Below are 15,529 nucleotides of genomic sequence, written 5' to 3'. Positions count from 1 at the left end.
TTGTTTTTAATATCTTTTGTTCTATATCCATCAGTTGGTCAGAAGAAGTAAATACTTTCTGAAAATAAAACAGGTAAACAATTAATATACAGTGGTGGAAGCCAGTTTTCGTGTGCTTATGGCAAGTCTGCTTATGTATATGGTTTTTTTTGCGCAGGTTTGAACATTTTCTGTTGTTTTCTTTGAAACTGACAGTTGAGAAAAGAGAATTGAATTTGTTCTCTAATTTGTACTTGTTTGTGTCTGTATAATCCAGCAACACCTTTGAAACACACAAAAAGATTTTTCATGATAATATCTGAGATTTCACGGGTGTTAAAAACGGATGGGTTTTTTTTTCCACTGCTGTATTTAGCACTTAGTAGAACAGCATGTAAACAAAAATACCTTTCAACAACGTTCCTATTACTCTTACTAATGTGGATATTTTTAAATTAGGATTAATATGTCACTTTATTAATTTATATTTCAACTCCCTACCTACTCTGGTTTCGCATTTTCACGATTGATCACCGTAATAGAGCTATAACAAGGAATATCCACAATCATTTAAACACAGATGCAGGTTCATTGAGCTGCAGTAGAATTTGACGTTGAGAAAAACTACAACCATTACTTTATCGTCTTTGTAATCTTCATTAAAATGAAAGAAATTAGTTGCAGGAAAAAGAAAGAAAGGTAACTTTCAAGATTTAAGAGATGTAAACTAATAAATATGAGGACCAAAAATGTTGATCATGCATGTTTTTTATAGATTTTTCACATAAATCAGAGCAGCACAACGTCAGGAAATGGCATTATGCAAGGTGTAAAACAAAATAACAAAAAATAAAATTACTATGAGAAAAAATGCATCAGTGCAATCAGTGTATCCACTCAAACTTAGTAGACACAAATGGTTTTAGTATTAAAGATGTTGTTTAAATTAAAATAAATAACTAAATAAAAATATTTCAAAGAAAATAACTTACACATACACAAAATAAACATACACACATTTAAAAAAAGTTATGAATTGAAATATTCTGCTGCATCAGTTCTAAAAAAAATACATCAAATTACAGTACTTTTTTTATTTGTAGTGGCTTGTACTTCAAATGTTGATCATGAGTGAGAGCGTCCCGGGTGGGGGGTGGAAGGCAGGGGGTGAGGGGACCCTTCCTCCACCTGACCATTCATATGGTGACGCCCCGGTTTGACAAGATTATTTTAATCTGAATGAGATTAGCATTTGAACAGAGAGCGGGTGGGAGCAGGTGAAGTTGCTTCAAACATTTTATCAATGTTTGAAGCCGTTAGCATTCGCACCCACACCCTCATGCGAGTGTGTGAAGGCTTCTCTCCGCAGACACGGCAGCGGTGGGAACGGAGGGGGAGGAGGAGGGCAACAGCGAGGAGAGAGAGGTGATGTCGATGAAAATATTCAGTGAAAAGTGAATACGACAGAAGAGCATTTAGAGCCACGGCCACAGGTCAAAGGTCATGTCCAGTCACTCTCACAGTTCAGATTTTTGTTCAGTGGAAATGTGCACACACGCAGGGTTGACTGGCCAGTTGGTGCTTTCGCTCAAACATACATTGTAAAGGAGGGGGTGTAAGAGAGGAAGCTTGGGGGAGGAGGGGTGAGGGACTCCAGACAAGGGGGAGAGTCACTGACAGAGGGATGAACTGTAATGATGGAGGGTGAGGCTCCAGGAGAACAAACGGGAGTCCAGCGACTCTGAGAGAAACAGGTGGTTGAGGCTGGTTCTGACCGTGATCAGCTCACCGTGGCGGGTCGGACCTGTGCCGCAGGTACAGAGGTGGATTACACCGTCGGCACAGAAACCTGTCCTCACAGACTCCACCCACTTCACAATTGCACTTCAATAACCAGGGCGGTGCTGGTGACATTCCAGGACGGATGCCACGGCTTCATGGCTTTATGACCTCAGCAGACACGTCACCTTCACATGTCCTCATAACTCATGACATTCTCCTGGACTCTGTCTCGAGCAGATGATGCCTCACACACGAAACAGAGGTGCAGACACACAGATAGAAAGGTGCTCCAACAAACTCAAGTGTTTTATTGATGAAGATCGTTCTAATATCTGGACACTTTGGATTACAGTGGAATCTGTCCAGGTGATCTGAGACATCAGGCTGGAAGTGCTCCTGTGATGAGCAAACTCCTTGCTGTACACAGACCGCAGAACGTGTTTGTGCTTCTGTCCTGAGGGGTTTTAATCTTGCATGTAGTTTTGAAATCACCTTGTATTATGTGGCGCATCAGAAAATCTTCCCCGGTCCCTTGCACACCATTATTGTTGTGTTATTTAGGTCCATTCATATTTCTTTATTTATTTAATTTATACTAAAACAAAATGAGATCTCAACTTATATTTAATTTTAATACAAATACAAGTCAATTACAAAATAACTAATACTGCCATCTGTATTTTACCATGAATGTGTTGTCAATTTAATATCTTAAATCAATGACATTTTTAACTTTCACTTTCCCATTTCCGCGTTATTGCTTATGAATAGCAATGTTTGGGCAAATAAAAAGGGGGAGAAAATAATTAAATAATAACCAAAAAACAAGATATATTATTGTCCAGACGTTAAAAGAGCTTTAGTTTAAATAAGGTGCTATAAAAACTTGAATATAGCCACCATCGTGATTTACTGTGCTATTGTCAAACTGATGCAAAATAAACAATATTTTGTTGTTGTTGTTTAACTGTATGTATGGGTCCATCATTTGATTCAGTCATAGACCAAATGCATATATATATACAGTGAATTCACATTAAATACAAATGTAAAATTTTACGCTGTAATAAAACCCCTCATGATGATGATGACGATACGTTTCATACTTCATCGCTCTTCTTTCACTCTTGCACTCAAGTTGAAATTCAAAGAGTCCTGGAGAAGTGACTCTCTCTGCTGCTGTGACTCATCTTAAGTGAGAGGCTGCGGATGAAACTGTGAAACTGTTCCGTCAATATTATTATGTTTAGATCATTTCAGGAGGCCACACACGATCGACAGAATAGAACCTGGAGTGAGTGTGAAATATCCACTTCCATGTGGCTCAGTTGTGTCTCCACCACCTCTGCCCCCCCGGTGCCTTATCATTCACACGCATCTGTTTTATTGATCTGGGTTTGGTCGACAGAGGAGGGCGGCAGTGACACGGATTTGGGAATCGCACCTCCTGCTTTCGCCCCAGGTGACTCCATCTCTGCGGCAGCGCTGTCAGCATGTTGTATGCTAATTCACTTGGAGGCCACAGGGACAGTAAATGCTAATCCAGCACATTTACAATACAGAGCCGCTGACCCCCCGTCCCTCCCTCCTCCCCCTCACACACACAGTGAGTTGTGTTGCATCTTGTGAGTGAGTGAGATAATCACACTCCAGACTCCTGCAGTGCTGAGCGCCTGATTTAAAAGTGTTGATTTGTTTGTCACATTCTGCTCTTATCTCTTGGGCGGGATTGTGTCGGTGGGTGGGGGTGGGATTTTAAGATCCCCTTCGTAATTTGACTTTTGCTCCCGGGCTCCACATGACCTCCAGTCATTCAGAGAAAGGAAAAACAGGCTGGAATCTGTGTTTTAAAGGCCATCCTTGATGCATTTATTCAGTTCTAAAGTGGTCTAAAGACAGATTAAATTAATTATTTATAGATGCAAAAAGTTGTAACTTATTGCAGGTAGAGGCAAAAAGTCAATGTTAAAACTAATGAATGAAATTATGAGCCAAAATTAAAGTCAAAATATGATGACTGATCAATCCTCCCCAAAAACAGGAGCAATAGTGTGTTAACATGGAAATCTTTGACTTCTGTTTATAAATAATAATGAGATACATGCTCGAAATACAAACTTTATTACGCAACAGTAAAAACTGCGATATGTTTTTTTCTTTTTCAATGGATATATAAAGTCATCTAGAGTCGGTTGAAGCGGGTTTTAAATCGGGATGAGCGAATGAAACGCACCGTAGTTTGCGACACTGCAGTATATTGATTCCAGAGGAGAATACGCGTGACTCGGTCCAAAGTTTCTGTCCAATCATTCAAAACCTACTGTCTGTCAGAGTGAAAACATGTACAAATGAATAATTCGAACACAAGGCAACGTCATTTTAATGAAAACAGAACAGAACAAAACATTTTTTCAGTGAATTTTGACAGTGAATTGAGGACATAAATAAAAGTATATTCCTGTATTTTTTTTACTCTCCTTCTTCGGAGGAGAGTAAAAAAAGAAACATTCATTTAAATCCAACTAAACAATGTCCCGTTTCGTTTTAAGAAAAGTAGACTTACACGGACAAGAGGCTCAAGACGGGAGACTATTTTGAAAATAATGAACGGAAGTTACATCACAAAGAACCGGACAGAACATCCGGGTCACGCAGAGTCTGATGCAAACGCTGGCAACGACGCGAAACTTGAAACTGCTCCAGATTGTTGTTGTACTCTTAATTTAACTCACACTTATTACGTCATTATCCGCACATATCCGTGTATTCCCTCGATTCTGTTTTTACTTTTTGATTTTTTTTAGCGTGTACTGTAAAGTTTGTTCATATTTATTTTTGAAAAGTCCTATCTTTCGATGAAAACGACATGAGAAGTTGAGTAATGAGAATAAACTCAGGTGTTCATCATGTTGCAAAACTTCAGAATAACTTCAGTAAAAACTCTGCAACCACCAATACGCGCTCCCTCGCACCACCTGGTGGCGTCACAGAGTAACTGCATTTATATTCAAACGAATTAATCTAATAATTTAATAAAAGTGCATTTTGTTTTGGTGATGTTAATAAAATGATACTGTTAGTTAAACGCAAGCAATGTTGACGCAGACGGATTTTGAACTACGTCATGTTATGATCACGTGGTCAAACGATGCCTCGCAGTGTGGTGACTCGTTATTGTGTTCACGTAACTCTTGGAAAGTCGACACCAAGAAAGTACATTGGAAAAAGAGTTCATTGAGGAACGCTGCGTTCACGTTTCCACATTCTTCTCCGGGAACATGTGCGTCTTCGACTCGATCATGTGACTCACTTCTCGGAATTTCCTTCCAACATCGCACCTGAACGCGGTGAAGGCAAACTCTTTTGTTTCCGCACAAAAAAGCCAACGACTTGAAAACAAAGAGCCCATTCAGGAGACACGTGAGCGATCATTCCGTCATCACGTGAACGTCGCCGTCATGGCGATAAGACGTGAACGCGCACTCTTCAGTTCTAAACTCCAAACAGTTTAGTTATTTTATTTCACAGCTTCATTTAACTTCATCACCCTGACCTTTAATGGAATATTTCAGTTATTGTTTTATGTAGTTTTCCATCTCGTGCGCACTTCAATTCATCGCGTCTTTAGTCAGAATCTTCGTTATTCTTTCTGAAACGCATCAGCAGGAGGAGCCGAAGAGTCACTTTCCCATCAGAGTGAAAGCTTTTATTCAGAAAAAGCTTCTCTGTAAACATCCGAGATTACATTTGGTTCCAGTTCAGATCAAGTGCTGAATTTCCCTGATGATCACAGTGACATATAAACACGTACATGTCAACACATAAGAAGTAATAATAAGTAATAAGACACAGAACTATTCAACACTCCTGGAAGACGAAGATGCAGAGTCACAAAAACAGCAACATCATATATACATACATAAAATGACATCTCTGTCCTTGGCACTTAAATATTTGACTGGTGATATAAAAACAGGTTTGCTTTTGCTGCAAAACAGCATCATATTTGCATATGGCGTTGACTAACATCTGTCATTCATGTGTGCTGAAGGCATTTCTGGTGATTTTTTTGGGCTGATTAAAGCCCCAAACAGCGACCCTGGAAAGTCTTTGCTCCTCAAAATCCAAGGCTTCTGCTGGTCTCTGCACCCAGAATGTATCTATAATGTATTAGCTATAACCCGAGGAATACTATCCGTGACCGGTGCTTGGTCCGAGGTACCAGTCTCCCCTCATCTTCACAGACACAATTCCTAAAACCTTCCTGTGCAAAATGATTCCCGCTGACACCAGCAGCGGAGAGTTTTCAAGTCACTGAAGGAGGATGTCACAGATGTCCCGCCACAGAGCGGCTCCTCCTCCTCTTGTCTCCCGCTTCGCTCTCGTCCTCCTCGATGGCCCAGGGCTGGATCTGCCCGCTGCCGAAGACAGTGTAGACAACGGCGCCACAGCCGCTGATGCCAGCGGCGACCCAGAAGACGTTTCTCCAGCCTGTTAAAGTTTGCTATCAAAGAAGAGGAGGGAGGCGTCAGTGACTCTCAGATGTTTAACAAAGAAGGGGGAAGTCGGTAGAAAGTCAAAAGGGAGAAAAACATCCACACGGAAACACACATTTTCCAGTCTGATCATACAAACTGTGTAGTAAAAAAGAGCCACTTAAGGAGTCCACACTGATCCACTGGAAAACAATGTATTCTGGGAAAGAGTAGCCCAAGATTTGAACTGAACAGTTGTTTCTCCTCTGTAGTCCGTCGGTAGTCTTGTTTCGGGGGAGAGAGACGGGGAAGTGACGTTGCTGTTTTCCATAAGATGCCAAACAGGCGTCCACAAGAGACATGGATCCTGTGTTTTCAAATGAATTTAGACTGGAAACCAGTTTCAAAAAGCATCAGATACCACGACGAAAAAAGACCCGTGTGGACCAATGGCCGATCCCACCGAACTGACCATATACTGCAGAGTTGTTTCTGGACAGCAACTGGCAAATATAGTTCCCTCCGTTTGACTTACAGTTCATGACTAGCTAAACTATTGGATTTCATTTTTGAGTCTCACAATATAAATGAAAAAAAAAGTGCTTTAAATGCATTTACATCTTTTGTCCATGATTAGTTTATCATTTATGTTGGGGACTATAGTATTTTATAATCTCTTTTTTATAATCGCCATATCATTATTGACATTGTATGAGCTGTTTTTCTTGCTACTCCAGATGACCTATTTTTTAGTCATCTAAGGCTCTGTTTCTTCAACTCTTCCCTCTGACGGTCCTTCAACCAGCTGTAAACAGCGGCAAAAACAAAAGAAACACACGCTCTCAGATCTAAAGCTAACTTCAGGTGACATATCTGACTCCTCTGACAACTTCCTCTGTTGAGATCGCAACTTCCTGTAGATGTGAGTAACGTAAGAGCCAAACAAAACCAAGAAACAGAAGCTGTGTGTCGCATGACACTTACGTCCTGAGTTAAGTATCCAGCTACAATGGGAGCCAAAACCCCAGGGATGGTTCCGAATGTGTTGGTGATCCCGAGGAGGAACCCGGCGTATCTGGAAGAGAGACAGCACGTTTAACTATCCGCACGGGGCAATGACTGCGGCGGTTGAGGCGCGGCGGCACCTAGGGGCGATGTCGATCTGGTTGATGAAGACTCCAGCAGCAGACAGTCCTCCCACCGTGGAGGAGAGGGTGAGGAAGAACACGGTCAGGATGTGGCTGCAGCCGGCATAGCCGGCCGCCACCAGGAGGCCAGCAGGGGGCAGCAAACCTGCAGAGGAGGAGACAGTGAGTTGGAGCAGGGCTGGAGCGGGTCACAGTGAGACTTTACCTGCGACAGTAAACATCTTGCGCACAGTGGTGACGCTGAACACCTTCATCTCAATCAGCCTATCAGCCAAGACGCCGGACAGCATGGAGAAGAGCCAGGCGCCGAGGTACGGCAGCGCTGACAGGAAGCCGTTCTGTACCCGGGGAGAGGAAACGTTAGCTGGGTCGCACCAGCCGCGCAGGTGACCAAGCTCACAGATTTCAGGTCGAAGTGCAGGATGGTGTTCATGTAGGAGGGCAGCGTGGTCAGCAGGGTGTAGTAGGACCAGTTGCTGCACATCTGGGTCACGATGATGGCCCACAGGGGGAGCGAGGTGGCCATGGAGAGCAGCGGAACCTTCCAGCCGTGCCTGCTACCCTGCGCGAGAGGCTCGGCGTCGTCACATGCTCCCGCAGAGAAGCCTGGCGGCTGCCACACTGACAGTACCTGAGGTCCAATGGACTTGATGATGTAATCTCTTTCCTCTGGGCTGATTCGCCGGTGGGTGCGAGGGTCATCTGACACGCAAAGGAACCACAAAAAAGCCCAAAGGCAACCAACGCCCCCTGCAGGAGGAGCAGGGTGAACATGATGCAAAGTAGCTTGCCATCCCTTCCAGGACCAGTGTGCGTGTGTCTGTCAGGGGCCACCTTACCACAGAGGTAGAAGACTGCAGGCCAGCTCAATGTCTGGCAGATGTAGCCGGTCAGCGGCAGAGCCACGAAGGCGCCGAAGTTTCCTCCGGAGCCGGACAGGGTGGTGAGACGGGAGCGCTCCAGAGGGGGGGCCCAGCGGGCCCACATGGCCATCATGGCCGGATACGTCACTGCCTGGAACCATGAGGGGGTCAGCGGTCACGCATACTTAGACCGGGAGGATCATATGACACGTGTTGACACGGCTTCTGTCATCTCTCCGAGCCAGTCTTATCTGTGGTCATTTAAATGTGTCGAGCAAAACCGACGTCCTAGAGACAGGATGTGGAGCTCAGTCATCTAGCAGACACTCTGAGTAGAGCCGCTTCTTCACAAGTGCAGGCCACTATGGGTCAAACTCAAGGCATGTGGGCCAAGCACGGCCCGCTGAGTCACATCATGTGACAGAAATACAATGGGAAAGGTCTCATTTCAACATTGGAGCAACTAAAGGTTTAACTAGTGGACACCCTTGTTCACACACATGTTGGATGCTTGGATGAAGAAAGGTTGTACCTCCCCCAATCCTTCCAGAGCCCTCAATGCAAACAACCAACTGGACCCCATCTGAGCAGCCAGGGGGGTGAGCAGGGTGAGGGCAGCTGTGCCCAGGACTCCCAGTCCCAGGAAGAGGCTTCCTCCAAAGCGTCCAGCCAGGTAACCTCCTGGGATCTGAGTGCACAAGTAACCGAAGAAGAAGGCGCCCAGGAGCCAGCCCTGAGTCTTTGAGTCCCAGCGGTACTGAGGAACCTGCCACAGACCACACACAGATTCAACAGAAGGTGGACTTGGATGCTTGAGCACGATGAAGAAAAGGAAACGCCCAAAAATGTGAAAAATGAAGGCACTGACCCCAGGCTGCTGGTACGGGTCGCTGGCGTTGACCAAGCCAGATGGCAGCGGACAGGCGTGCAACACAGAAGTGTTGGGCCCAGGTATCGGCTCAGTGGAGTTGACCATGGCCACCATGGCCACGCTGAGGTTCACCCTCAGGCAGTAGACCACGGCGAAGCCCAGGAACATGAGGACGGCCAGGTTGAGTCGAGCCGAGCAGCACTGGGGCGGGACTGGGGGTCAAGCAGGGGACACTCCATCACCATGGGCTCCACTGTGGTTAGACTTGACTGTGCAGACCAGGTCATGTGACGGCAGCACATGACAGCTCAGCGGCCGATGTTACAACACGGCTGTCTTTCTGGGGAAAAAGCTGACGCGAGAATCCCCAGGAAACCTGCTGAGGTGAAGCTTCCTCCAGCCAAAGCACAGACAGGGCTAGAGATCTGGGCTGGGAGCTCACGAACCAGATCTGTCCTGATAACAGCTCAGTTCTCTTCACACACCTACCTGTAGATATCACACTGTACTCTTCACCTTCCGTGTTTCATTTCCTCCCCCTTTGTATTTCACTCCACCAAAGCAGAAGAATGGAATTCTACTTCCCTTTATTCTTCCACCTGGTCATCCTCCTCCATCTGCAACACTGACCTCCCTTGTGCTGAATGTTCAATATTAACCTGGGTCCGGCTCCACCAGCGGTTCCTCATCCTCCTTGCGGTCGGACGGCGCAGTGTTGATGGAGTAGCCGTTGTTGAGCGACATGGCGGCGGATTGAGCCGAGAGCTGGCGCTGCTGGTCTTCAACGGCCTTTCACTGACGCATGTTCGGCTACCTGGGAGAAACAGATGACGGGCATGAGCGACGACAACCGCACGTCACACACACAGCAGGGCAGCTGCATCACAGGCTGTTGCTTTCACGTCATAAAACTGCTTGTTCCAGCTTGGTTCATATTCCTGCACATATAACTTTATTGTTCATTACCTAAGTGATGGATGGATGGATAGATCTGTCTGTGTGTAAACCCGCTGTTGTTTATTAAATTACTGAAGTTAACCACGTGGGTCCATCCTCAGACAGCCATGCCATACGTAGATAGATAGATAGATAGATAGATAGAACTACGGAAGAAAGGAAACAGCTGATTACACTCTCAGTTCCCCCCCAAATCATTTTCATGACCAAAAACAGCTGAGGCTTGAGTTCATTTAGGGAAGTGGGATTTACATGCGGTGGAATTTCACTCCCAATATGGGAAGTTGTCGTCCTGGTGGTGGAGGTTGTGTCAGCAGCTGCCCTGAGCTCATCCTGCCACACTGTCAGTGAACCACCTTTGGGATGGTCCTCCACTGAGAGTCAGCGGTTGGTAGCCTGATGACACATCACATCATGTGGGAGACTAGTGTCTGCACTGAGGATGGGTGATATGGGCAAAAATATATATCATAATAACGATAATTATCACAATAAATACACTTTCATTCTATTCCATGTGTTGGACACTACAGTCTCTCTTGAAACTGTTTTATGATGAAACTTATTAAAGGAGTTTGTCTCCATCATCATTATTTGTTTCAATATAATAGCTAACCAAGTGTAGAGATGAGAAATTCAGTGCTTCAAGTCTCTGGTAGAAGCTGCTGGTGTCTGACAGGCTGCTCTGCCAGCTTTATTTAGAGGTTAAATGGAGCCGTCTGTCTGCTCGATCTCATGTCTCTGAACAGTTGACTTGAACTATGGAGCAGTCTGGACACATTTCCTAGATGCTACTGAAGAAATATTAGGAATCATGTGAAGAAATGATCATTTAGTCATATTCTATTCTCCAAATCATGATACAAACTGTCAGTCCTTTGTCTTGTGTGATGAAAAACCTTTTCACGATTCTCTCTGCTTGTTTTCCATGGCCTTATTGAAAATGTCACTAATACTTTGACGGCTGTAGAATTTGTTGATGGTCCCTCACTGATGGTGGCTTGTAGCATTAGCGCTGCCTGTGAGAGTGTGTCCGCGATCAGTGAACCCTAATGGGGACACAGAGCTCCGTCCAATATCCAACTGTTTTCACCAGGGTGTTTGGCCGAGGCACCAGCACAGCAGGAGACCTGCATGTGTTGATGTGAACCAAGGCAGACGACCACGTCAGAGAACCTATGAGGACCACCCCATCTCATAAAATAAACAGGGATCCAGAGACTCAGAGTCGACCAGTGTCATTATCAAAGATTCCCTGTATTAAAAATACGTTTAAAACTATGATCGTGAACCGAAGTCCACCACACTCTCCATAACTGTCACACGCCGCGGAGCTGGAGTGCGATAAAATATCAATAAAGTCAGAGCATCAGAACCACCTGATTGTGCACCTCACCCACATCACTCATCATGAGGATGAGCTCACAGGACTCTTCACATTCAAGATGAAGAACTTCTTCTCAATTCCCAGATGATTCACTAAAGATGTATTGTTGCCACAGAGGCAACTATGAGCCCCGTCCATCAACCACGGCCCTGATATGTTCCAACCTCAGGCAATTCCATTTGCCTGGATTCATTTTGACTTGTGCACCGAAAATACAACATTATATGCTCAAAATACTTTTCATTTTAAGTACATTTTATTGAATGAGTCTAAATACTGTAAGTGGTCAGTATCTTGCAAATGTTTCATTTCATAAATATCACATAAGGCACTTTCTTACAAGGCATTTAAAAATATATATTTTACTGAATTTCACATATGAATCTATCTAGTTACTATTGTGGAAGAAAATCAGTCATGAAATAAAATAAAGAACTGAAAAAACAACGTTGCAAAATAAATGCTGAAAAATCAGAACTGACTGTACAAGGGCCACATAAATAGAGTGGAAGGGCCTCATGTGGGCTCAGGGGCCGCACTTCACGTTGACTATGACACAGACTCACAGTCTTGAGCCGTTGCTACTACAGTCTTGTTTCATAAACCAAAAAGCAGATGAGCAGAATGAGCAAGGGAAACTGCGCATCTGAAGCAACACTAACCGACGGCTCGACAGATCTCACTCTGTCAGCTCCAAGCTCGGCTCATTGGTTCCCTCGCACATTTAACACAGACTGTATTCTCTGCACTGTTCAATACAGAAGTGAATGGAAGCCCTTTATTGAAATAAAAATGTGTCTGCCTCACTGGGATTCTTCAACTAGTGGATGCCGCTATCTCTGTTAGGAAGCATAGCAAGCAGTTCATGGTAGAATCAATCTTCAGTCGGCCACGTGCGTGTGAGACGTAAAATCTACCACCAGATTACAAGCAGAGCCTGTAGCGAAAGGCGCGTCAATAACGTGACTCTATTCTGTTGTAACGGCAATGTTTTAGAAAATACTAGGATGTAAAGACACGTATTTTACCAAGGGAATATAGGACAAGTAGTGAAAAGTGTAATGAGCAAAGTATATAGTATAACAAATATAAATATTATGTTTAAGCTCAATTTATCACACTATAGCTGAGTGAACGTGCGATTAATGGCAAATTCATCACACATTTTTTATCTGTTCTCAATGTAACGTAGAGGAAGATCAAGATCAAGATAAGAGTTGCCAGTAATGTTTACCATGCTATGATGTTAGCATGTTGTTGAAACTCTTCAGAGCCTCTGAGCTTCTTCTTAAAGGATGTTCTGGACAGTATCTGTTGGGTTGTTGGAGTAAACAAATGTTTGCATGAGAAAAGTATTATTGGCTTCTCTTGCCTCGATAAAATCGGCCTTTACGTTACATAGTGAACAGATAGAAAATGTGTGATTCATCGCGAGTTAACATCTGTGCAATTAATTGAGATTATTTTTTTTACAAACCTGTAACAAAGTACTTTGACTTCGCTAGCTTACATTGTTAAAGCATCAAATAAATAAATGACTGTGATACAAAGCTCCTTCTCGCTGGAACATGAGTCACAACCTCTCACTGAAGCACTTTTCATGAGGTGTTTTTCACTTAAAATGAGGAACAGGTCCATTAGGAGCAACACAAGTGATGGTGATTCACTATGAGGACGGATACAACCACATGGTTCTCTGACTACTCAAGCCACAGCTTCTGCAACAGTTACACCTGTAATGACACCATTATTACTTCCTCGCTCTGCTCACCTCTGACCTCTCCTTCCTTCCTATGTCTGTTGCATGACCCTATCTCCCCTGAAACACTCCTGTAGTTTGCAAACAGCTGATGTGAAAATGTCTCTCGACAACAGATCAATGCTGTTATCTTCACTCGCAAGTCATTGTTTGTTTTATCTCACGGGTCGTGACAGGGTTACACGGCACTTGTTTTGATTTCAAGGGGGAACTGATCGAAACTACAACAAACAAGTCTTTTGGGGTAAAAAGGAACTTCTCTGAGCTGATATGGTGATGCTCCCATCCTCGCGCTGTTAGTCGAGTTGTTTGTTTTTGGCCAAAAAAAAAAAACATTCCGCTGGTGTCTGACTTAGATCTTCAACACTGTCAGCAGAGACTCCCGAGACATTCCCAAAACAGACTAGGGAGGTAACCTCCCCACCTGACTCTGCTTGTGTCCCAGCTAGACTCATTTTTAAAGTGAGACCACGTGTTCAACACGAGGCCCGGGGGCCAAGTGTAGCCCGCAAAACCCGTCAAAGAGCCCCGTTTCATGAGAACGGTGGTCAAGCCAGTGGCCAGACAGGAAGCGGAGAATGTCGTGAATTCATCTTGAAACGAAAAGAAGATGCTATCATTCTACGTTGGAGCCTCAGGCCGGAAAACTCATGTGCTGAGGAGGAGGAGCTGGTGTCGAACCACAGAGACCCTTTGTCACGTCCAAAAACCGTCACCCCTTCGATAAAGTAGAAGTGAAGAAGAATAATTCATTTTTATTTCCTCCTCCTCTATTACATTCTAAATCCCATACAAGACAAACTATATGACATCACTACGACCATGATAGGACATGGCTTCATTGTCGTAACACTGCACACAAGTCAGTCAATAGTTCTTCGTGAAGAACAGGTCTCATCACTTCTGTCCAATGGCACTATATGTACTATACTACTACTATACTACTATACTACTATAATGTACTGTAGGAATAACACATTCTCCAGCTTCAAATATTCAACTTCTTTATAGATCTTCTACACAAGCTGAATTCAAGTGCACGTTTACATATACAAGTTACATTTACAAGTGTGTTTTACTTTTTTAAAACACTATATATATATATATATATATATATATATATATATATATATATATATATATAAATAATTCATAAATGGTGGGTTTTAAAAGGTGCATATTATTTATTAACGTCTTATTTTAAGGCGTTAATAAATCTAAAAAACAGTTAGGATGAGGTTCTTTAAGGGAAAAAAAAACTTGGAGTGTGGAATTAGAGTTAAATTCCAACATTCTTTTTCAAATAATTCGGCAAAACCTCAAAAATAGTGTTTATTATGGCAATTTGAGAACATGCTATTATACTTAGACGAGCCTTCTATGTCTCTAGTGTTGTTTGCGAGTTAGTCGTTACTTTGCTGCTGTGAAAAGCAACATTTCTCCACAGTGGGGAGAATAAAGGAAATGTATCGACCAAGCTAAAAGATGCTTCGCTGCTCTTTCGCTGCTCGTTTCTTGGAGCACAACAGAAGAGCCTCAACACCTAGCTGCACATAGCACCCGTGTGACTCGTTTACATGGTTATTACAACTCACCTACTCGAGAGTCCTCGATTCGTCGTCTCGTCTTCGCGTTTCTGCCGGTTGAACAACAAGCTCGAATGTTTTCTGGAGAGCAGAGCGGTCATGTGAGTGGCGAGAAAGCAGAGATCTACAAACACTCTGCATAAGTCTGACAACGTCGTAAAATGGTTTATAGATCTACAGTAAGGATGTGACGTCAGAGCAGCTGACCAGCGTCTTCTCAAAACACTTGACGCGAGCTTCTGCCATCAAATCCGTTTTTTAAATACAGAATCATTACATAGGACGCTTTTGCGTTATTTCTGAAATGAAAACAGGCATTTTCTTCCCTTCAATGAACAAAACAAAACATTTTTCCGTCGATACAGTGATATATTGAAGTGAATTAAATCATTAACGTGAAATATTTCGATTTCAACAAATGAAGCGCATGAATGAATTATATTTTACAACAATGATTCAATGTATTGAATTGTTTTTCAAAGATTTAAGTTATTAGTTTTCAACGTAAGTAGCATTGCCCTCATTTTATGTTCGTCCGTCCTGCCATCCTTTTAAAATAAGATAGAAGATGAAAAGAAATAAAGTGTTGTTTTGTCGACAAAACATGTTCATTCACGAAAGTAACTGCTGCTTCTCTCTCCATAAAATTCGATTTTTATTTCAAAATTTTTCATATAAACACAACTCAACAAGGAAGCCATGATTTATTTTGTGAAATAAAA

At 43.3% G+C, this 15,529-nt stretch overlaps 1 protein-coding gene across 2 annotated transcripts; it reads right to left on the bottom strand.

The window, feature by feature from the left end:
* Nucleotides 1-5,441: 5,441 nt before the first annotated feature.
* si:ch1073-513e17.1 (sialin) lies at nt 5,442-14,941 on the bottom strand. Of its 2 annotated transcripts, none has more exons than XM_053863909.1 (11): nt 14,817-14,941; nt 9,778-9,932; nt 9,116-9,330; nt 8,780-9,013; nt 8,224-8,398; nt 8,016-8,134; nt 7,785-7,946; nt 7,590-7,722; nt 7,382-7,529; nt 7,221-7,311; nt 5,442-6,265 (listed from the first exon to the last, which is right to left on the bottom strand). In XM_053863909.1, exons 2-11 carry the CDS (start codon nt 9,860-9,862, stop codon nt 6,089-6,091), a joined length of 1,539 nt encoding a protein of 512 aa, XP_053719884.1. In that variant the 5' UTR covers nt 9,863-9,932; nt 14,817-14,941; the 3' UTR covers nt 5,442-6,088. The 2 variants fall into 2 exon arrangements, with proteins under 2 accessions (XP_053719884.1, XP_053719885.1); XM_053863910.1 differs by having other exon boundaries at nt 14,821-14,905.
* Nucleotides 14,942-15,529: the final 588 nt, after the last annotated feature.

This window comes from Synchiropus splendidus, chromosome 4 (assembly GCF_027744825.2).
Source record: "Synchiropus splendidus isolate RoL2022-P1 chromosome 4, RoL_Sspl_1.0, whole genome shotgun sequence".
NCBI classification, from domain to species: Eukaryota; Metazoa; Chordata; class Actinopteri; order Syngnathiformes; family Callionymidae; genus Synchiropus; species Synchiropus splendidus.
Note: the sequence above shows the minus strand (reverse complement) of the source record. Positions and strands in the feature narration are given on the sequence as shown.